Below are 23,145 nucleotides of genomic sequence, written 5' to 3' on the forward strand. Positions count from 1 at the left end.
TCCATTTTGAATTATTTTTTTTTGAATGGTGTCCGGTCTGGGTCTAGATTCATTCTTCAGCATGTGGATGCAGTTTTCCAGCAACATTTGTTGAAAAGACTACCTTTGCTCCATTGTAATGCCTTTGCTCTTTTGTCAAAGATCAGGTGACTATACTTATACTTTTGGCCAACTGATGATTTGTGTATACATTGTAAAATGATTATCACGATCAAGTGAATTAACACATGATGATGACTTCGCAGGTAACCTTTTATTTGTATGTGCGTGTGACAATGCTTAAGATTTACTCTTAGCAATCTTCCAGTATACAACACAGTATTATCAACTATAGTCACCATGCTATACACCTGTTTCCTTTTCTGAAGAATAAATTGATGGGAAGCCATATATACAAGTGACCAACAGATTTACGGAAAGATGATGCCCAACTTCTCCAGAAATCTCTAATGTAAGTCAGAGCAAGGAGTCTGGTAAGGGCCTTGGCAAAGAGAAAAAGAGTATTTCCAGTGAAGGTCTGGGAAGACTTAATATTAGCAAGGGTGCATCCTTACAGGCACTCTTTTGGAAAAATGCAAACTTGTGTCAAGTTTTCTGAAAAGCAGTATGGACACACACACACACTGTACATTTGGCCTGGAGTTGCCTCGCTCTCTCTGGGGATCACAGAACAATGGAGGGTGTCTTCCCTTAGAGGAGATGACCCAACAACTGGCCCTCTCACGACATCCTTCTAGACAAACTATTCTCCTGCCCTCATTGCAGAGGCTAAGGAGACCCTCAACTCTCATGTCTTGGTGTGCATTCAAGGCACAGGTGCCACGGGGAGTTAGTAGGAAGAAGACATCACGTCCCCCAACCACAAGCTAGTTCATGATGTCGTTCATGGACAGGTCCTGTGTGAAGCCTAGCAAATTCACTGTGACCAGCAGTGAGCCCCAGACGGACGCCCTCCTGAGGGTGGGTCAGCCTCATAGCCCTAGGAAAAGACATGGGTCACGCTGAATCATGACAATGTGGTGGCCAAGGAGCCCTAATTGAATGATCCAAGAATCTTTTTCAGAGCCGTTTTAATAAAAACCATAAAGGGAGGGGCGCCTGGGTGGCTCAGTCGTTAAGCGTCTGCCTTCGGCTCAGGTCATGATCCCAGGGTCCTGGGATCGAGCCCCGCATCGGGCTCCCTGCTCCGAGGGAAGCCTGCTTCTCCCTCTCCCACTCCCCCTGCTTGTGTTCCCTCTCTCACTGTGTTTCTGTCAAATAAAAAAAACAGAACAAAACAAAAAAACATAAAGGGGGCGCCTGGGTGGCTCAGTGGTTAGGCGTCTGCCTTTGGCTCAGGTCATGATCTCAGGGTCCTGGGATCAAGTCCCGCACTGGGATCTCTGCTCAGTGGGGAGTCTGCTTCTCCCTCTCACTCTCCCTCTGTGCTCTCCCTCTCTCTCTAATAAATAAAATCTTAAAAAAACCAAAACCATAAAGGATGTGCTTCTTTGGGGTATTATGGGGAGAGGAGCCACATAACCTTTTAAATTCTTTAATTCCAATTTCTCTTTTTACATTTCATTCTCTTGCCATCCAATAATCTCCATGCAGGACTTCCCCATCACATTTTAACAAACACACAAAAAACCTCATTGTGGGAAGTGACAAACGCCCTCAGCGGGGAGACTCGATGAAGCCCTCCGCTCCGAGGGGATGGCAGGCTTACTGAGGCTGGGAGGGAGGTTTTTGAGTGAGAAATCCGTTTCCTGACCAACTGAAACTCCTCTTGCAGTCTTCTGTCTTCACAAAGTCCTGCCATCCTCTGTAAGACTCTTCAGATCTGGTGAGCTTCCTCTGGAAAGAAAAGCAGTATTCAGTAATACTGAGGTGGTGATCAGAGAGATTTTTAGCATGTGTAAACATTTAAGAAAGCCCCTGAGAATTTTTTTTGAGAGAGTGAGCACACGTGTGCAACCCAGGGGGAGGGGCGGGGGGAGAGAGAATTTTTTTTTTTTAAAGATTTTATTTATTGGGGCGCCTGGGTGGCTCAGTCGTTAAGCGGCTGCCTTCGGCTCAGGTCATGGTCCCAGGGTCCTGGGATCGAGCCCCGCATGGGGGTCCCTGCTCCGCAAGGAGTCTGCTTCTTCCTCTCCCTCTGCCCCCACTTGTGTTCCCTCTCTCACTGTCTCTGTCAAATAAATAAATAAAATCTCTAAAAAAAAATAAAGATTTTATTTATTTGACAGAGAGAGACACAGCGAGAGAGGGAACCCGAGCAGGGGGAGATCATGACCTGAGCTGAAATCCCGAGTTGGGACGCTTCACCGACTGAGCCACCCAGGCACCCTGAGAATTAACTAAAAATTGAACAAGATTATTTACAGAACACACCAGAGCCAAGAAAGGTCACTGGCCCCTTGTCAAAAGTACAGCCATTCAGGGCCGGGCCAGCAGTGCCTTTACCTGCACTAGGGTGCTGGGTCCTGGCTGACAGGGAGCTGCCACAGCCCCTCACGGGCGCGTCTCAAGAGATGGGCCCCTGGGCCCTCTGGGCGGCTGGGCAGAGCCCCCGGGCCACCAGCAGCTCTGTGCAGAGATCGTGGGAGGGATCAGGCAGCCCCGGAGACCCGCGCACGGGGCAGGTCACAGACGGGGTCCCAAGGGCACGGGCGGCCTCTCAGCAGCTGGCCCCAGCGCACATGGTGCCCTCAGTTGCGGGCCTGGGGCTGCTGGACGTGAGGGGCCTGGGCGGCCCTAGAGGAGTGATGTCATCTGACGTTGCGGCTGTTGCGTGGCAGGTGGGAGAGGGCAGACCTGTCAGGAGCTCCGGCACTCACGCAGCCGGAGCGGATGTGCCCGCAGTAGGCTCAGAGGGAGGAGCGAGAGATGCCCAGACTCTCCAAGTGCTCTGAAAGCCTCTGCTGACAGAATGCCGGGGGCGGTCCCCACGTCCGGTCCTCCAAGCCTGACCACAGTCACTCTGGTGGGCCTCAAGACGGGTTTCGTGTGCGGCTCTCAGGTATTTAAAACAAAAAGCGGAAGGTCACCACCAGAGGCCCAGACACCAGAAAGGCTCTTGGTGCTTATCAGTCCCTATCTTCGAAAATGGAAAACAAGGACTTGCTGGAAAGTACTCATTTCACTGATCTCTGCCTCTTAGTTTTCTGAAAGTCTATCTGAATAACTTTAAAAAGATCAATCAACTAACTAGTGCCTGTCACAGAGAAGGAAGTCCCCACCAATGTTGAGATTCCTGACTCTAAATAAATAGACATTTTTCTGGTTTAAAAAAAGTCACAGACCAAATATAGGAGTAATAATTTTGTTTCTCTACAGTTCTATTTCTTAATTTTTATTTTTGTTCTTCTGGGCTTCAGCAAAACGATGTGGATGCTATGAGCTTAACAATCCCATTCAGGAAAACCTGTCACCCAACAAGGCAAAGCTGTCTCACTGACACGTTCAGAGCGGAAGCCCGCGCCCCGCCTCCGGAGTCGGGTAACGCAGCCCCGCGGCCAGCAGTGAGGACAGCCAGCACCCGGGGGGCAGACGACCGGACCGCAACGTCACTGCCTCCCCAAAAACGAGGAGACTGGACTTCGCCAGGCGTCCTTCACTGGGGACCCAGCTCAGGCTGCCATTCACAATGCCACCAGTGGGTCGGGGGGGCCTTAAAGTATTTATTTCTCACAATTCCAGAGGCCAGAGTCCAAGATCAAGGTGTCAGCTGACTGGGTTTCTGGCTTCACTGTGTCCTCACGTGGCCTTTCCTCTGTTCCCAGTGGCAGAGCAGGGAGGGGGTGAGCTCATTTGACCTTAATTACTTCCTTAGAGGCCCCATCTCCAAATACAGCCACACTGGGGGTTAGGGCTTCAACACAGGAACTTGGGGGGCACGGTCATTCAGCCCACCACAGCTCGGACTCAGCTGTTGGCCTCTGGGTATTCAAATGTTAGGTTAAAGCAGGTTGTGTACCTGGAAGAGGGCCTGTGCTTGTTCTGTGCCTCCCAGTACAAACGACGCCAGGGCCTGAGCAGCCTGTGTGGCTCCAGTCGATGTGGATGAGAACACAGAGGCCCGCACTCAAACCCTCAGCGAGCCCCACCCGCTGGACCAGGCTTTCTGCCAGCAGGAGTCCTTCGGGCGAGCGCACCAATCCCTCCCGTTCCCTAGGAAAACAGACCTCTCCAATTGTTTCATTTTTGAGCAGGCATTCCAACATGATTCAAAATCAAGACAACGTGCAGGGGTTTACACGTGGAGAGGTGTCTTCCTGGCACCTGCTCCCGCCCGCCTTGCACCCCCTCAGGGTACCGTCTCGGTGCTCCAGCACGAGGGTCATATCCCACCCTCCTGCACAAAACGCTGCAAGCCCTCCGTGCTCTGCTTCTCGAGGGGTCAGGGGACCCACTGTGAGCCGCCCGTGGCCACTTTGGCGAGCCCCAATACCATTTCCTTTTCAGATACTACAAACCTCGTCTTCTATTTGGATGTCTGCAGGTCTATCTGCAGTGCAAATTCCAAAAAGTGGCAAAGGGCGGATGAGAGGTAAGTGCCCTCATCATTTCAGTACACAGGGCAAACTGTTTTCCATTTTGTGCTCACCACCATAGCACGGAAGCGCATGGTTTCCCAGCAGCCTCACTGACTTTTGGATTTTTGCTAATAAATCCTGCACTACGAGGTATTAATAGGATACAGAAAAATGATGTCTCTGTAGTGTCAATTTGCATGCTCTCAGGAGTGAAGCTGCATCTCTTCCTTGCCCGAGGGCATGTGCATCTGAGTGATTTATGACTGGCCCGTTCTTCTATTATTAGGCGTTTTCTCACTTTCCACAAGTTCTTTATGTATCAGAGAAATCAGCCTCCTGTCATAGCAGTTCCAGATTTTTTTCTGAGTTTGTCTATGCTTATGGCTTTTTAAAGCCTTTTTAGTTCAAGGGGCACCTAGGTGGCTCAGTTGGTTAAGCATCCAACTCTTGATTTTGGCTCAGGTCATGATCTCAGGGTCGTGAGACTGAGCTCCACCTTGGGCTTGCGGAGCCTGCTTAAGATTCTCTCCCTCCCTTTACCTCTGCCCCTCTCCTCTGTGTGCATACACACACTCTCTAAAAAAATCAAGCCTTTTCAGTTCATAACTTTTTGATTTTTATGTAGTCTTTACTTTTCTTTTATGGTTAATGGTTTTTGAGTCCTAGGTAAAAAGGCTCTGTTTACACCACTGGTGAGTTACTGCCCTTTATACTAAATTCTTGTGTACCTTTGGGATTAAGAAATAGAGCTTATAAAATGGGGACAGGGCTGGCACCTGCCAGTCCTCTCTCCCACTTAACTGATCCTGTTTGTGTTCATCTAAGATCCTTCCTTCCACTGTGGCTCCCCAGAAAGCACCAGGGAGGAATCCTAATTTTGAGCATATTTTGATGAAAGCTGTTCTTTGCAAAATCGTAACTCACGTCAGTGTTCAGACCAGAGTGGTCCTGTGCCGATCTCTCTCCCTTCCATCCCCTTGGTGGACAATCAAGAACCACAGCTGTTTCCACAAACTGGCACAGGTTTTCTTCAAGTATCTGAACACCTTCCACGCGCCGGGGACATGACACCGACAGGAGCACCCTGCCCGTGAGCTCCCCTCCCGCGTGCCCCCCTACTGGAGGCGGTGATGAACGCCAGAGCCGCAGACCGAGGGACAGCGGCGCTACAAGACGCTCTGTGCCGACGGCCTGCTCTCACCCGGTTCTGCGGGTCCGATCAGCACGGTACATGAAAAGGGGCTCTTACTGCGCAGCTCCCTGTCCTTGTTCCAGAACTACCAGAACATGAGCATGAGGGAGACATCTAGACATGGAGGCCGAGGTCTTCCTTTGAAGGCCCCAGGCTTGTCTGACTCGGGATAAACATCACTGGAAATGAGAGGTGCCCAACGGCCAGAACTGGGGTTTCGGTTTGGTTGTGTTTAGCTGGTATTTCATGTGCCTGACCTGAGAGACTGCACAGATCCTCTCGATTTTCTCAAACCCCAGCAAGGGAGTCACCTCATCGCTCTGGCGTGGAAGCTACAAATTACAATTCAACAGCCTCCATTTGCAAAGCATTAAGCTCGTATTTTGAGAGGAGCTGCAGCTGAGAAGCTTCTGTATTCCACGACACAGAGCGTATGTTCTATACTGTAGTCCTGACCTTGACAAAGCTGACAGAATGACACATTTCTAAAGCTGTTATGCAGCTACTTTTCATTTATTTTTTGAGACAGAGAGAGAGAGAGAGAGGGAGGGAGAGAGAGAGGGAGGGAGGGAGAGAGAATCTCAAGCAGGCTCCATGCTCAGTGCGGAGCCTCATGTGAGACTCGATTTCACAACCCTAAGGTCATGACCTGAGCCGAAATCAAGAGTTGGCCGCTGAACCGACTGAGCCACCTGGACGCCCCAATGCTGCTGGTTTTACATAATCAATAAGATGTTTTCTGTTAGTAAGAAGGAGTTTCCTGTACCTTTATTATTCCCCTTCCCACTAAAAGTGGCTGGGCTTCATCTTACCTCAAGCTCCATGCACTTCCTGTTCTGTATGGATATTACTTGCATTGGTGCAAATCCCCTAGCTCACTGGAAAGTTTTGGAAGGCACAATCTTTCATCTCTGTACTTCCAATCTTGGGCACATAAAGAGGAACTGCCCAATTAAAAAAAAATCAGATTTTTGGAGGGTAGTGTCAACAGTAAGAGCACTTTTAGATCCTCCCAAACCCTCACCTGAAACAGAACCACAGATGTCTGTAACAAACCTAGGTGACAAGTACCACTGACAGGGATGGGGAGCACACTGGAACTCTCCTGCCCCGTTGATGGGAAAGTAAAATGGTAAAAGATGTTGGTTGGTGTTTCTTAAAGTCGAATACACACCTGCCATGTGACCCAGCCACTCCCCTCAAGAGAAATAAAAGCACATGTTCAGGAAAAGACGAGTACATACATGTTCACAGCAGCTTTATTTACAACAGCCCCACACTGGGGACGACCAAATATCCATGAACAGGAGAGTGGGCACACAAGCTGTGGTGTACCCATACAATGGATACTCCTCAGCAATAAAAAGGAGTGAACTATTGATAGACACAGCACGCGTGAATGCCAAAATAATTACACTAAGGGAAAGAAGCTCCTGACTTAAAAGGAGTTTATACTGTAGGATTATATAAAATCCTAGGAAATACAAATTAGTCTATAGTGACAGGAAGATCGGTTGTCGTCTGGGGATGGGGTCAGGGAGGGAAGGATTTCAAAGGGGCATGAGAAAACCCCGGCGGGGGGTGACAGGCAGTTCTGGCGGGGACTTCACAGGGGAATCCATAGTTCACTTTCCACACGTGCCATTTGCTGTCCGTCAAGCACACCTCCATAAAGCTGTTAAAAAGCAAAACGGTATGGTGACTCCAAAAAGCTGACACACGGGAACGAAGGACAGGGCCTGCCCACCACAGCCTACACACCTGTGGGGCAAAGCACAGTGGGGCCCCTGGGCCCCTGACAGATCTCTGAAAGGACACCCCAACGGGGCCAACAGGTGTCCACTGCCAAGTGTGGCGGGCCAGCCTGAGGCCAGTGGCTGGAGCAGGACAGCTGTCCCTACCCTGGGGGTGAATGGGTGCAAGGGACCCACTGCAAGAAGCTCTGAGGGCTGGAGCCGTAGAGCCCAAGAGCCACCGCAGCTGACCCGCAGGGACCCAGGTGGTGGGGACAGAGCCAGCACCAGCAGGACAGGGACAGTGGAGAGAAAGAAGGACTCGATGCAGGTGCGGTAGGGCCAGAGCTGCGAGAGCTCCAGAAACTAGCTGCCATTTTTTTAGCCATGATTCAAAATTCAACAGGAAAGAGAACTCTGTGAAGTGAGGAAAAACTATCTCAACTAAATGTTTAGGAAAATGAGTGACGGTAAAGTATCAATCCCACAGAGAGCTATTCTAAGACAAAAGAAAAAGGAGCAGAACAAACACCCCTACATACAGCGAGGGCATGCCAGAAAGACGTACCCACCAAAGAGACCAAAATTAACTGCTTCGAAACATCAAAATATAAGATCCAAGATGGGAGGATGACACATGGGCATGAAAAAATATCAGAAATAAGGTGACAGAATTCAAGGAAACTAGAGAGACAAGAAAATTAATTTCAGAAATGAGAATCAAGAGCAAACAAAGACAAATAATGCCTTTAGAGATGGGACATCAATAGGAGGACAACTTTTAAAAAACAAAATAAACTTAAAAAGAGATGAAAGACAGTCAAGAAAAAGTGGAAAACACAGAGGATGGACAAATCAGATTTCAACACAGAGATACTAAGGTCCCCCAAAACAGAAGGCCAAAGCAAGAAAAACAGAACACTAAGCCGCAGTTCAGGAAACGCTCCTGAAATAGCAGATGTGAACGTACACACACAAAGAGCCTACTGTGCTCCTGCAAACACTGACCCAGGGCGACCAACACACGACACAGTCTAACACAACTTCGGACTGGAGAAGCATGAAACCAAACCTCGGGACACTGAAGCAAAAAGGGGACATGACTTGTAAGAAAGAAAGTAAGACTCCTTGGGCTTTTCATGCTGGAAAAAAACCGAAATAAATACTTCAGACACTCAAGGAAGCAAAATGTGAGCCAAGGATTTCATACCCTACAAAACTGATTTCAAACATAAAGCAAACAAATTAAGGTCAATGTGGGGAGCTCAGGGAGTATGGTTCCAAGATGACACTGACCAAACGCTGGTTGTGTAACCACTGAATACACAGAAGAGAGCTGAGATGAGGGTAAGAGGGGGAGATTTTACTGTGTGACGGCTGACCATGGACATCCAGTGCTGTTTCACCATCACAGCAGAACATTAGTATTAGTACCCACATACTGCATGTTACAGTGGGATAAAGCAAGAGCGTAATTAGGGAGCATCTCTCCCAGGATTCTCAGTGTAGGACACAGACATAACACAGAAGAGTTAAGGACTCTGAAATCCTGAGTTTCTATTGGAAATATCAATATGAGCTCAAATATTTTATCTTTAAATGTGTGTACATGTGTGTATGCTTTATAATTCTGTCCACTGAAAAGCCCTAGAAGCAATGACCAACCCCATAGCGACCAGCACCAAGCATTTGAAATACCTTTTCTGCCATTAAAAGAAATTGGGATTCTAGGGCATCTGGCTGGCTCGGTCAGAGAAGCATGCGACTCTTGATTTTGGGGTCGTGAGTTCAAGCCCCACTTGGGTGTAGAGCTTACTTAACTTAAAAAAAAAAAAAAGAAAGAAAGAAACTAGAGATTCTTAGAGAAATAGGCAATTCCAGATCTGGAGCAGGAAAAGTACAAGAAGGGTCTAGAGCACCTTGACACACCAGACTGCAACGGAGCTACTGATGACCGGGTGCACATGCGTGCGTGGTCCGTACACGTGTGTGTGTGAGCCTACGGTGCACACCTGTGTACACGCGTGGTCAGTGCATGTGTGTGCACACATGAGGGTCAAATCAAAAGAAATAAAGAGCCAAGCTGAAGCGCCCCCCTCCTACAAGCCCTAGAAGATACAACTTGGGTTCAATAAAGATAAAAATTGCAATGACCTGAAACCTATCCAACAGCCTTAAGTAGATGAGTTCATGACACATAAGTGTTATAAAAACGTATAAATAAAAAAACCTTAAGTGGCCACCTTCTAAGGATGACAGGGAACTAATTTACTTTGCATTTATCCTGCCTTTCCTAAATGAACACTACCACTGGGTAACCAAACAGCAGACGAGAGGAAGCGTCTTTTTCTAAAACCATCCCAGCCTAAGCAAAATCACAGAATATAAGATTTATAAGCAAAATCACAGGATATCACCATTTTGGAACCTCCGAATCATTAACAGACCTAGGCACTGAGCTCCAGCAGCCGCCAATTCCAGAAAAATGCAAACAGCCTATGCCTGCTGATGAAAGCACGTGGCCATCTATCATTCGCCGAAGGTGTGGAACCTGATTCTGATCAAGCCTCTGGGACCAGCTGCCAATTTGCAGAAGTACAGAGGCCAGAAGAAAATGCTGGACTGTGCCAGGAGAATGCATGTGGCAAATCTAGACTCTGGGAACCAATAGGACAAATGGCCCAGGTTCCTCAACAGGTAAACCTTACAAGGAGACCAATACATGCAATAAAGAGACTTCAGAAATACCGAGTCTAAAAAAAAGTAGGCGAGGCTCAATTGCCATAAAGAAACACAAAGAAGTCATTTTTATAAAAGTCAGGATTAACTTTGGAGGGAGGGAGGGGCTGGGGTTGGAGGAGCACGTGGAGAGCCTTCTGGGGTGTTTGGCAAAGTTCTAGTTCTTGCCCTGAGTGGTGGTCATAAGGGTATTCACCTTATAGTAATGAAACTCAATGAGCTAAACATTCGTGTCATTTTCTGTACCTTTTTTTTTTTTTTTTTTTTTTTTTAAAGATTTTATTTATTTATTTGACAGAGAGAGAGACAGCGAGAGAGGGAACACAAGCAGGGGGAGTGGGAAAGGGAGAAGCAGGCTTCCTGCCGAGCCGGGAGCCCGATGTGGGACTCGATCCTGGGACTCCAGGATCATGACCTGAGCCGAAGGCAGTTGCTTAACCAACTGAGCCACCCAGGCGCCCCATTTTCTGTACCTTTTTATGATAAAGTAGTAAAAAAAAAAATTGGGGTGCCTGTATGGCTTGGTCAAAGTGTCTGCCTTCGGCTCGACTCATGATCCTAGGGCCCTGGGATCGAGCCCCACATTGGGCTCCCTGCCCAGCGGGGAAGTCTGCTTCTCCCCCCACTCTCATTCCCCCCCTTGGGCTCTCTCTCTCGCTGTCTCTCAAATGAATCTTAAAAAAAATGATATCAAACTTTAACTTGCATAGTGCTTTTTTTTTTTTTTTTAAAGTAGACTCCTCCACACCCAGCATGGAGCCCAATGTGGGGCTTGAACTCATGCCCTGAGATCAAGACCTAAGCTGAGATCAAGAGCTGGACACTTAACTGACTGAGGCACTCAGGGGCCCCTGGTTGCATAGTGCTTTTAACAAAAACAGCCAAAGAAATTTTAAAAGATTTATTTATGCATCTTGCTCTGTAAGATACTTCTATACACAGTCAAGCAGCCAGGGCTATGTGCAGGCTTGCCTGGTACACGGGTGTCAGCCCGTGAAGACTCAGCCCGCATTCCCTCGGCTGAGGTGTGGGCCCTGGCATGGGCTGTGGCCACCAAGGGAGCACTGCCTTGCTCTAACCCACGGGTACGTACGTACAAGTCAACCTGAACATTCTGAGACTCAATCCTGCCAACTAGAAGATAAATGAACACTTTCAGAACGGTTCCAGACCTTGTCTGCATTTTTAAACCACTACTGTATTCATGCCTTATTAAATCAAAGTCCTAAAATTTCTGTCCAGACTACAATAAAACTAATGAGAACAGTGTCAAACCCAATAAAGCATAATGCTGAAATTTCAAATAATGCTCAAATCTCGAAGGATGCTCAATTTATTATAATTTAATGACTTTTTATCACAGGATATCACAGAATGACTGATTTACTTTTGCAAGTTGTATCTGCCCATCTACTGCAAATTTTATTTTTCACACCAGTAAGGAATGGTAAGAAAATAGTCACTCACTCAAGTTTTTCCAAGAATTAAAATTACTTCGTTCAGTCTTCTGATTGCTTAGCTCCTTCTCTTGCTAATCTGTCAGCTTCTTCATTGCCTATAAATCCCGAATGACCAGGAACATGCATCTGTTAAATAAATATTTTTTCCTTTTATCTTTACTGATTTTTTACACAAGCAACACACAAGTACATCCTCACTGACTTCCCAGTGGGCGGAGTGGGAGAACACTCCTCCCCCCAAGGCCCCCCCCCCCCCACAGTTCTAAATGGCACAACATGTATGCCCAGTGGATTGATGCAACGCAGGCATCTACAAAAATCCCATTTTGATTTTCCACAAACTGTACTGATTTTTTCCACCTTAATGGTGGGACTTGGAAAGTTTTCCAGGTAAAACATACATATGTATAGATGGGGACAAATATATATCCAACACACATACTTTAAGTGCTGTCAGAAAGAGCAGATATACTTATGTGATTAGTTTTTGTTTTTTTTACTAAGTAGGCTCTACACCCAGCACAGCCCCGACGTGGGGCCTGATCCCACAACCCTGAGATGAAGACCTGAGCTGAGATCAAGGGTCAGACGCTTAACCACTGAGCCACCCAGGCGTGTGCTTCTGTGATTTAACCACTGTTTACATCCTCATTGCTGAAGGGCAGATTTAAACCTTACATTACCAAGCTGTTCTCAGTGGTCCTGAGGCGGAAGAGCAATATAGGGTTAAGAAATGGTTGCAGTTTAACTTGCTCTGTATTGTTTGAAAAAAGTTTTTTTTTTAAAGATTTTATTTATTTGACAGAGACAGAGCGAGAGAGCATGAGCAGCGGGGAGGGGCTGTGGGAGGGAGAGAAGAAGATTCCCTGCTCAGCAGGAGCCCAACATAGGGCTCAATCCCAGGACCCTGAGATCATGACCTCAGTCGAAACCAAGAGTCGGACACTCAACTGACTGAGCCCACCCAGGCACCCCCTGAAAAAAGTTTTAATAAAAACTATCTATTAATAAGAAAAATATTTCCATTTTGGAAAAAAAAGTCATGTTACTAAAGTCTTATCACACTTCATTTTTAACAAAATACCTTATAAATTAGTTTTATTTTGACATTATGGCTGATTCCAAAGAAACCAACAGGTTGACTATCACGAAGTCACTTTAACAGTGATGAGGTTAATGAAGGATAGTGGGAAGAAAGGTGGGCAGGGACAAGCCCCCCGCCCTCCACCAAGAGGAAACAACCATTAAAAGGATTTTACACCACCCTGGAAGGAGCCTTCTACCCTTTCCCACGTGATAGATGTCAAAAACCTGACTGGGTGACAGGCGCAAGGAGGGTTACTCAGATTAAAACAGCCCGCCAACAAGCCCATAAAAACCCCTAGACTTAGAAACTCTGGTGGCAACCCTCTCAGGTCCCCCCCCTTCAGGAGCTTTGTATTATCTATCACTCAATAAACTTTGCTTTGTTGCCCACCACTCTTCATCTGGTCTACCTCTTCATTCTTCAAAGTGGCATGACCACAACCACGGGCACTAAAGAAAAAGAAATCCTGCAACAAGGTGAGCCCAGACGAGGCACTCCTAAGCACTGCCAAGACAATGTGAGGAATACTGAACACCCCTAAAGTCACGCTGCCCCAACAGTGTGTTCTACACACAATCACACCAACGATAAGCAGCATTACTTATACGGTAGTCAAGACTCAAATGAGTTCCAATTTCTAATACACACTATGATATAGTACATATTCATGTAAACGGTTACTTTAACTTAAGTCATTAAATCACTTACAGAAAGCACTAATCTCTCCAGTTAATTTAGAATATTTGGTCCTGGGCACCTGGCTGGCTCAGTCAGTTAAACGTCCAACTCTTGATTTTGGCTCAGGTCACAATCTCAGGGTGGCTACACAGAGCCTCACATCGGGCTCCACACCGGGTGTGGGGCCTGCTTGAGACTCTCTCTCTGCTGTCCCCCCCAACCTTCTCTCTCTCCCCCCTCTCAGAGTATTTGGTCCTCACAGCCATGTGACAGGACTGGTTCAGACAACACGCACCCACTGGATGTCCATGCCCTGGATGAGCTGCTCCAGCGCCATGAAGTCCTCCTTGTTGATCACCTCTTTCCCTGTGCTCGTTTTCCACCCATTCTTCTTCCAGCCTTGAACCCAATTAGTGATACCTACAAGAAATGCACACTCACAGCCCACTGAGCTTGAATGTCCTGGTCTCCTCCTCCCTAGACTTCCCTCTTCTACCCGCTCTACTCATCTTCATGGTGGCGTGTGGACCTGCCACTGGCCCACAAAGGCTGTACTCTGACAGGAGGTACAGACCTGGCACACTCCTCTGCTTGTCCCTTTGCTCGGACTGGTGTTGACCCACAGCTCCCAGCCTAAGAGGACGCATCCTCCGCCTCTTCAACCCCCTCCCCGTGTCCTAAACATGATTATTTCTCAAAGGAGCCATCAGCACGCCACCTTAAGTTACTTATGCATGTTTACACTCGAAGGACCACAAGAGCAGGGATATATCTATCTTGCTGCCCTATCTTAGGAGCCTGGCAAAGACATGTCTATGTGGCAAACTCCAGAGCAGCAGAACTGAGCTCCAGAATCCCCAGCTTTCTCTTTATACCCGACAAACCAACTGCTGTCCTCATTTACCATTTGGGTCCTGCCCTGATACAATACTTCCTACAGGGAAAGGAAATACCTATTCTCCTTCATGTTTACTAGAAAAACACTAGAAGAAGTAAAATGTAAAAACTTACCATTTATAGTAAACATACTGTCCGTATATAGAACCAACTTCTTGATGTTCTGAGCCTTTGCTTGCTCGATGGCTTTGCAGGCTGCCTTGAAGAAATGACGAGTCAGTCATCATGCTATAGAAACTGTTCAACTTTCAATGTTACTGATGTTCAAAATCACTTCACCACTTAAACATTTTTTTTCTGAGCTAACTGTAATGATTATATGCTCTGTGTGAAATAATGCTACACATATAGTTCTGCTTGCACACCTATTTGAAGTTACTTTTAAAATTCTTCTGGAAAATTCCTACTCGTCAGAGTCGTTAGTAACCCCAAACCAAGTTTCTTCTGGGCTCTGAGTACCTTGTGCACACAGAGCACACAGCTCACCGCTAGGATGGACTTACTCTCAGCGGGAAATGTGTCACTCTGAGTACCTTGTGCACACAGAGCACACAGCTCACCGCTAGGATGGACTTACTCTCAGCGGGAAATGCGTCTGACAACTTACATGGATTTCTGCTCTTTGGTTGGTCTGCCGCCCGGGAAGCCTAATGCCTACGTTCCTGGGATCGTAAAAAGGAAAATGAAATCAATTAAAAGAGCTAATTCTCAAAGTGATTCCTTAAGCTTCTCAATGGACGATAGGCTTGATACACTTTTTTGACATATGAAATCATACAAAAATACAGCCTTTAAAAATCAAACCAAGAGCACTAACGTTTTACAGAAAAGCACCATGGGATGGTCTTGTGAAGAATACTGGGCCGGAATTCAAAAGCAAACTTTTATTTCTGGCCCTGAAATACATTAGCGTGTGGTCTTGGGTGAGCACTAAGCCCGCAGACACTCAGTGCCACACAAGCTCGCTACCTCTTACAGCGTTTGAAGCTAAAATGAGATATCACAGGGAAAGAACTTTGTAGACCACAAGTCGAGAGAAATATAGTCTTACTGTTACTGAACAGTTTATGTTACATTATGCCCAACAGTGCTGTGGGCACCTGCAAATGCTGGAGACAAAGCTCAGAACTGATGTGGCTACTTCACAGACTCAAATCCCTCTTTTACACTGATTTTTAGGCTGCCCAGTGTATCTGAATGATCACATTTTGCATCACCCTGGCCTTGTGCCTGGTGAAAAACTAGGAGTCGCCTCTAAGCTCACACGTCCTCAGAAGAGTCGTGGGGACATGACGGGTTCCAGGCCTGGTGACCTTGGACATCCTTGCCAAAACCATCCCACAGGAGACATGTGACTCTCCTAGAGGGCAGGGAAGTCATTCTGGTAGAAGATGTCATCAGCGGGACACAGAGACTTGTCAAGATTCAGGGTGAAGAAAGCAATGCCGGGGTCTTTTAATCCTGAAGAACAAAGCTGTCAGTGTTGACATGACCTGGTCCTGCGTTCCCTCTGCCAAAGCTAACCAAACAGTCAGCAGACCTTGCCTCACTCCTTGACAAGTTTTAGAATGCGATTCACTTCGTTTACTCACAAAGGATGGCCCGGCCCCCAGTAAACGCCGATCCCTGCTCGTGCCCTCCTCCGCCCGTTGCTGGAGCAGCAGCCGTCAGTGTAGACGACGACAAACTCTCCTGGAAGAGGGGACTTCCTGAGTGCCACTGCATCCAAAGCACCCAATTCAGTAAGCCTGTATTCACATTTTAAACTGACAAAGTACTGTGCAATGGAAAACATTACCGATTCCTTACACAGGGGCCCTCAACCCTTTCTCATTAGCATGCACTCCTATTTCGGTTCTGCATGACAGGCAAATTAAGGGTAAAGGCAGTCATTTTGTGAACCTAGAACCCCCTGCAGCGAGAGCCGCTGCTGCCTCCCCCACTACAGAGGTCAGAACGGTGCCACTACCCCTCTCCCCGTGGGGGGCAGGGCTCACACTCACTCCCAGGAGCTGTCCTGGCAAACAAGTAGTGCCTTGGCATGATAAGGACCTGTCCGCCGGAAGGTCTAGTCCTCTGACAAATGTTGGTCTAATTTTTTTTTCTTAGTATATTTGCCATTAGTAAACTATGGTCCCCTGTCTTTGCTTCTTTCCATCAAGACAGAGGGTCAGGGGCACCTTGGTTGCTCAGTCGGTTAAGCGTCTGCCTTTGGCTCAGGTCATGATCCCAGGGTCCTGGGATGGAGCCAGCCCCCCCCCCCCCCCGCCCCCAGTCAGGCTCCCTGCTGAGCAGGGACCCTGCTTCTCCCTCTCCCTCTGCTGTTCCCCCTGCTTGTACTCTCTCTCTCCCCGTCAAATAAATAAATCTTAAACAAAAAAAAGAAAAAAGAGGGTCTGCCCAACATAACAATGCTGTAAAGAAGTAGGTAGAAGAGATCTGATATGAGGCCACTCTAAGGCCACTGATGACTAGAACACTCTTAGCAGGGGGGCAGGAGAAGTCAGGTTGGCAGATCTTGAAGAGTAGGGCCATGGGGGCAAATAGAGGCTTTGTGCTGTTTCTCAAAAGGATTATAGACTGGACAAGGCAGAGGCAAAGGGAAGAGGAGGGAGGACGTTAAAGGAAGAACATGTTCCTAGCCAGAATGGGGATGGGAGTGTGGAAAAACATGGGTGTTGGACAAGAATCCTTGGTTCAACCGAAATTGACACCATCCACACAACAACCTTTCTGGTCACTGAATTCGGTCTCAACCTATCAGGCACTGCGTTAAATGCCACTGTACTTCAAACCACTGTTAGTACCTTGGAAATGGCTCATCACCCAATCACTCCACACATATGTGCTCTGATTACTACTGGCAAGTAACCAATCCAGAACATCTGGTTTTTTTTTTTTACATAACTGCAAAATTGATTTATACAGTTTTAATACAGCTTAACAAAAAACATTTTCTATTGGTTTTCCTTGAATTATAAGACAGCTTATTCTTGGAGAAAACTTGGAACCTACAAACACACTGATTTATATAAAAATCTTACTTACTAAAAAAAAAAAAGCTACTTACTCCTATTTTCTGTTCATACGTGTAAAAAACAAAAAGGAAATTTATATAACATAAGTAATTAAATATAAACCGATCCCTGGAGTTAAAGATAGAGGAAAAATTCAGCTCTTTTGCTTCTCGGGACTAGGTAAAATCATTTATGTTTTGCAAAGGCTAAATGTAAATGGTATTAAGATACTGGTTCTAAGAAAGAGCTCTGTCTGGCCCTTACTTCTTCTTTTTTAAAGATTTATTTATCCATTTGAGAGAGAGAAAGAGAGCGCATGAGCACATGTGCAGGGGAGGGGCAGAGGGTGAGGGGAAGCAGACTCCCTGCTGAGCACGGAGCCTGACATGGGGGCTTGACCCTGAGATCAGGACCTGAGCACAAACCAAGAGCCAGATGCCTAACCAACTGAGCACCCCAGGCGCCCTCCAGGCCCTTTCTTATTTGAAGAAGCTGAAGCCTCTGCATTTTCTCATAGTGACCTGAAATGCTGTGTGCACAAGAGAATACTAGGGTTTCAAAAGATTACGGTTTTTCATTTGTAGGCCACATAATGCTTTTCTGATGAATGTCCAAAGTTTTAATAATTCTGCAGTTTGATCAACTATAAAATAGTAACCTTAGAAATTTTTAAATAACCTTTTCAGATGAGAATGAAAAGGCTAAACATTAGCTCAACTTCCCCCTATTAAGTGGGAAACGTTCTTACACTTATTTTCACGATTATTATATGGAAAACTTAAAAATCCAAGAGATATACCCATATAAGAAAACGAGTCTTTGTTAACTGAAGGCACGGATCCTGTGTTCTGTCTCGCATGCTTCACACAGGGCTCTGCGTTTTCCTCTCCATCCGAGGGTTCACGGAGTCGCTTGTTGACTTTCACCTGTGATTCTTGTTCATGCTTATTTTCTGTCCCTGAAAGATCGAGTCTACTCATAAACCAGGAAAAAACAAACATAACATGAAATGCTTAAGAATCCAGAAACTCAGTAAGTGATTTAGTATCACTAAATCAGACTTACATACACTTTGTCTGTGGCCCTATAGAGGCTATGACTTAAGACAGTCCACACCGTGTCAGATTTTGATGTTCTACGAAATTACTCTAAATTTTCCATAAGCTTGATTAAGGGCAATATGAAGACAAAACAACATTTCTATTAAAGTAGAAGTCTGCTTTTGACAGAGATAGTAGAGATACCAAAGGTTTTGAATCCTACAGGGATGGTGGGCAGTTTGACAATCTAAGGGACTCTTAACCCAGAAAGAAAACAAGGGCTAGAATTTTGTAGCTACTACTACTCTAGATACTTCAACTCCATCAATGCCAAGTTGAGAACCTCCAGGAAAGTTGAGAGGGCACGGGTAACTGGACCTTAAGTAAACCGACAGTGGGCTACACTGAGAAAGGAAAGTAGAAACCAAACAGCAGAAGGGACTGGGTTCCTTCAGGGCGGTAGCTGCAGAGCTTTCCTTCAGGAGCTCAGCCAGGGGACGCAGGATTAATCCCAAAGGTTCTCACACACTCTCTCAGGTTATGTGGGAGCAGCTTTTCCTACATTCTCATTTTATGGAGTGGGAATAGGGGCACAGAAGGAGCAACTAATTCTATTTCCAAAATAACAACAAAGCCCAACACTACAGAGTTCACTTTAACCTCATCCCTGAACCAGGGATGGAGAAATGGGGCTCCAATGTTGACTGAACACCCACCACTTGGGTCCAAGCCAGAATGTCCTGCCTGGAGTAGCTTGTCCACCCACACCTGTCAGAAGACTGCTAAAGGTTATCTAAGCAAAATCTGAGTGAAGCCATTATGGAGAGCAATGTTTGGTTTTCCACTCTGCTGTATTTACCTTTAAAATATTCCTCTAGGGGGGCGCCTGGGTGGCTCAATGGATTAAGTGACTGCCTTTGGCTCAGGTTATGATCCCAGGGTCCTGGGATGGAGTCCTGCGTCAGGTTCCCTGATCGGTGGAGAGCCTGCCTCTCCCTCTCCCACTCCCCCTGCTTGTGCTCTCTCTCTCTCTCTCACTCTATCTCAAGTAAATAAATAAAATCTTTAAAAAAAAAAAATATTCCTCTAGGGACTTTACATAAGTAAACCCAAAAACACAAGTATAAGTCAAAGGGTAATTTTATAGAAGTTTAATATCAATACAAATATTGATTTTACTTGTAGTAACAGAAAGTTAAATTGGAATGAAAGTTTTTAAAGGACAGATAAGACTTGGAAGGAAAAGGAGCCCATAGCTGTCAGATAATTTTCCCTTCACAAAACTTGGTTAAGTTAACCCCAAATCAGTTTACATAAATCATGATAACTGCCAAATAGCTCAAGAATCACAAAATAAAAATATATGTCACATTAAGAGAAAATTTGGGAAAGGGGCTAACACTTCTACTTTGACAGAGTTCTTGAACATTAAAGATGTCAAATTCCAGTTTATATATATAAGTCAGTAACTTGGAGGTCTCTGTAAACTTTTAAGAAAGGTGATTCATAGATATAAAGAACTATCTTGCCTTAGGATTTAGAGTATTTAATAAACAGAAACATACTTCTATTCTTCTGTTAGAAGAATTGAAGTATAAATAAATTACTATTTGGTTAAAACAAAAGAGCAGTGAAAAGGAAGCATTAAGAACCCAACTAAGACAAGAGCCATACTTGCACATTGGTTTTCTGTCCCAAACTGATTTCTCCATCAGGGCAGAAAATGTAATGGTCACATCACAACTTCCTTAAAAGCTGCTCGGGAGACAGGGTGAAGCAGATGCACAGTGAGTGAGGTTCTGCCCTGCTTCAGAAACTTGTCATGCAGGGTAGATTCCTAAGCGTGATTGCCTCTCCCTGAATTCTGCTTTGACTGCAGTTGTTACGGCCTCCCAAAGGAGCAGCTGTTCAAAGCTTGAGCATCTCAGTGGGATTGTAGAGAGCCTGCTCAAAAAAAGTGGACTCAAACTATTGTCTCATCTTAATCCACTAGTAAAAATATTTGTGAGTAAAGCTAATGAGACACAACTTCTTCAAAATAGGTTAAGATATATAGTTTGCCCCCAAACAACGTGGGGGTCTGACGCCCTGCTCAGTTGAAAATCTGAGTACAATCTCTGATTCCCTAAACACTTAACTACTACTGATAGCCTACTGTTAACTGGAAGTCTTACTGATGTGAACAGTTGATTCACACATATTTTATGTATGTCTTTATGTACTGTAGTCTTACAATAAAGTAACAGAGAATAGAAAATGTTATTAAGGGGCACCTGGGTGGCTCAGTTGGTTAAGTTGTCTGCCTTTGGCTCAGGTCATGATCCCGGAGTCCTGAGATCGAGCCATGTCTGCTCAGGAGGGAGCCTGCTTCTCCTTCTCCCTCTGCTCCTCCCTCTACCCCCCGCTCATGCTTGTGCTCTCTGTCTCTCTCTCAAATAAATAAATAAAACTCTTAAAAAAAAAGAAAAGAAAAGAAAATGTTAAAATCCTAAGGAAGGACACCTGGGTGACTCAGTCGGTTGGGCGTCTGCCTTTGGCTCAGGTCATGATCCCAGGGTCCTGGGATCGAATCCCACATCAGGCTCCTTGCTTGGCAGGGAGACTGCTTCTCCCTCTGCCTGTCCCTCTCCCCACTTGTGCTCACTCTCTCTCTCCCCGACAAATAAAATCTTAAAAAAAAAAAAAAATCCTAAAGAAAATTTACAATAAATGTATATTATATGATAAATGTAATATAATGAAGTCCACATATAAGTTTACCCACGCAGCTCAAACTCATTGTTGTTCAAGGGTTAACTGTATTTTAAAAATTTTGTGCTCTCAAGCAGTCACCCTTAGTTCTGCATACTTGATGTTCTTTATACTGGGACTTAAGCTTCAATTAATTATACTTTCTGCAACATGTGAAACTGTAGGAAATTCTGATTGTGTGACCCTGTCCTAAAAAAGAAGGAAACACCATACAGGTGCATGCCAGGAAACAAACTACATTCAACACTTTAAAACTGTAGCCCATTCAGTTTGATAACAGAACAAGTATTTTTTAAAAGATAGAATTAGGGGCCCCTGGGTGGCTCAGCTGGTTGAGCATCTGCCTTCGGCTCAGGTCATGATCTCAGGGTCTTGGGATGGAGCCCCATGTCTGGCTCCCTGCTCAGCGGGGGGGCCTGCTTCTCCCTCTGCCTGCCGCCCCCTGCTTGTGCGCTCGCTCTCTGACAAATAAAATATTAAAAAATATATTTAATAATAAAAAATAAAAATAAATAAAACAGAATTAAATAGAGGACTCCAAATGAACATGAGATTGGAGTCCCAGCTTATCTCTAATACTGTTACTAACAGAAACCACTAAGCTAAACCATTAAGCTGAACTACTTTCTGCCTGTTTCCTCATCTGTAAAATAGGAAAGTGGAAACAATCATCACATCTTCTGTTTGGAAGACAGCAATACAGACCAAGTGACGCTGGGGTATGCAAGGTTTTGAGCAGGTTAAAACGCCACAGTGACGAGCGCAGCTGACTACCTTCTGAGCCATCCGGGCTTGCAGGCTTTCTGACAAAGGCCCAGGCCTCCTCCTCCGTGGCAAATTTCTTAAATCTGGCAGCAGGAAACCGGTCCACCTGGGCTCTACATTCGCTCCTGGAATAGAGTGGGGGTTACTTCCTTCCTCCCTTGCTGATCCTCTTTTTAACAGATTCCTTTCTTAGGTTGGGAATAGTGTGAAAAGGTTGGGGCTGTCAGCTCCAACTGGACAAACGGTCAGGGCTGTTTGTAATTTTGTCCCCGGCCCAAGCCTTCACCCGGTGGTGCTATGTACCAGCCAGACAGGACACCAGCATGTCACTTTCCTCAATCTGAAAACATACTAGAAATTTGGGGTCTTTGAAGAAGGAAATCCTATCAACCATTTCACTACAGCTAAGGTGAGCTTCTGAGATGCTTCTGCCGCAGCAGCATAGCGACGAAGGGGAACAAGTGCCCGCCCACACACAGGTAACAAAGCCTGCTACCGTATGGCGGGGACAGTCCTGCTCGTGGCGTCAGGACGCGCGGATACAAGTCCTACCTGTGTCACTTACTAACCCCAAGAACGTCCTGACCACAGTAACTACCCCTGGAAATGATAAACCCACCTCAGAGGACCGTTACAGGGATCCAGATTTAGTTTATAAGAATTTCCCTTTTTAAAAGCACAGGGAAGACTGGGTTCGGTATCATCAGAGTTTGACTACGTGTAACCATTTGGAAACTCTTTCCCTGAAACAGGAAGGATTAAGTTGAGGCCCCCGGCCACCCTTAAACTACATGTGGCATTTCCGATACTGCCAACAAAAATGAAACCGACTTGGAGCCTGCGGACGGGACCAGCAAGCCCACGTCAGCGGAGACCCGCGGCGGCCGGCCCGGGGTCCCCACTGCCCGGCCGGCGGCGGGGCTCCCACGCGCTCCAGCCCAGGCCGCCAGCCGGGAGCTCCGGGCCAGTCAGGAGAGCCGCCTGCCGCCGCCCTGCCCTCAGCCTTGGGGAGTAGCAGCCCACTCACCAGGTCTGGAAGACCCCGGCCTTGCGGCCCCTCCTCACGGCATAAAACATGCTGAGACCGCTGCTGCCGTGGGTGCTGCAGCGCACGGCGGCCAAAGCAACTCTGCGCGCCACGGCCAGAAGCCTGGTCATCGCGCACAGCTGGCCATCGCCCAGCACCTTAATTCCCCGGCTCCCGCCACCACCACCACCACACAGACCCAACTTCCGGCGGCGGCGCGGGGGAAATGACGCACGTCCCCG

The 23,145-nt window shown here is 46.5% G+C and overlaps 1 protein-coding gene across 3 annotated transcripts; it reads right to left on the reverse strand.

The window, feature by feature from the left end:
- Window positions 1–1,406: 1,406 nt before the first annotated feature.
- On the reverse strand, window positions 1,407–23,145 carry RNASEH1 (ribonuclease H1). Of its 3 annotated transcripts, none has more exons than XM_032430121.1 (9): window positions 22,904–23,145; window positions 21,886–22,001; window positions 18,120–18,278; window positions 15,896–16,022; window positions 14,911–14,965; window positions 14,418–14,502; window positions 13,702–13,826; window positions 11,649–11,767; window positions 1,407–1,836 (listed from the first exon to the last, which is right to left on the reverse strand). In XM_032430121.1, exons 1-8 carry the CDS (start codon window positions 23,032–23,034, stop codon window positions 11,681–11,683), a joined length of 885 nt encoding a protein of 294 aa, XP_032286012.1. In that variant the 5' UTR covers window positions 23,035–23,145; the 3' UTR covers window positions 1,407–1,836; window positions 11,649–11,680. The 3 variants fall into 3 exon arrangements, with proteins under 3 accessions (XP_032286012.1, XP_032286014.1, XP_032286013.1); XM_032430123.1 differs by having other exon boundaries at window positions 15,896–15,995; window positions 22,904–23,144; XM_032430122.1 differs by lacking the exon at window positions 1,407–1,836 and adding an exon at window positions 6,416–7,384.

This window comes from Phoca vitulina, unplaced genomic scaffold, assembly GCF_004348235.1.
Source record: "Phoca vitulina isolate PV1807 unplaced genomic scaffold, GSC_HSeal_1.0 scaffold42, whole genome shotgun sequence".
NCBI lineage: Eukaryota > Metazoa > Chordata > Mammalia > Carnivora > Phocidae > Phoca > Phoca vitulina.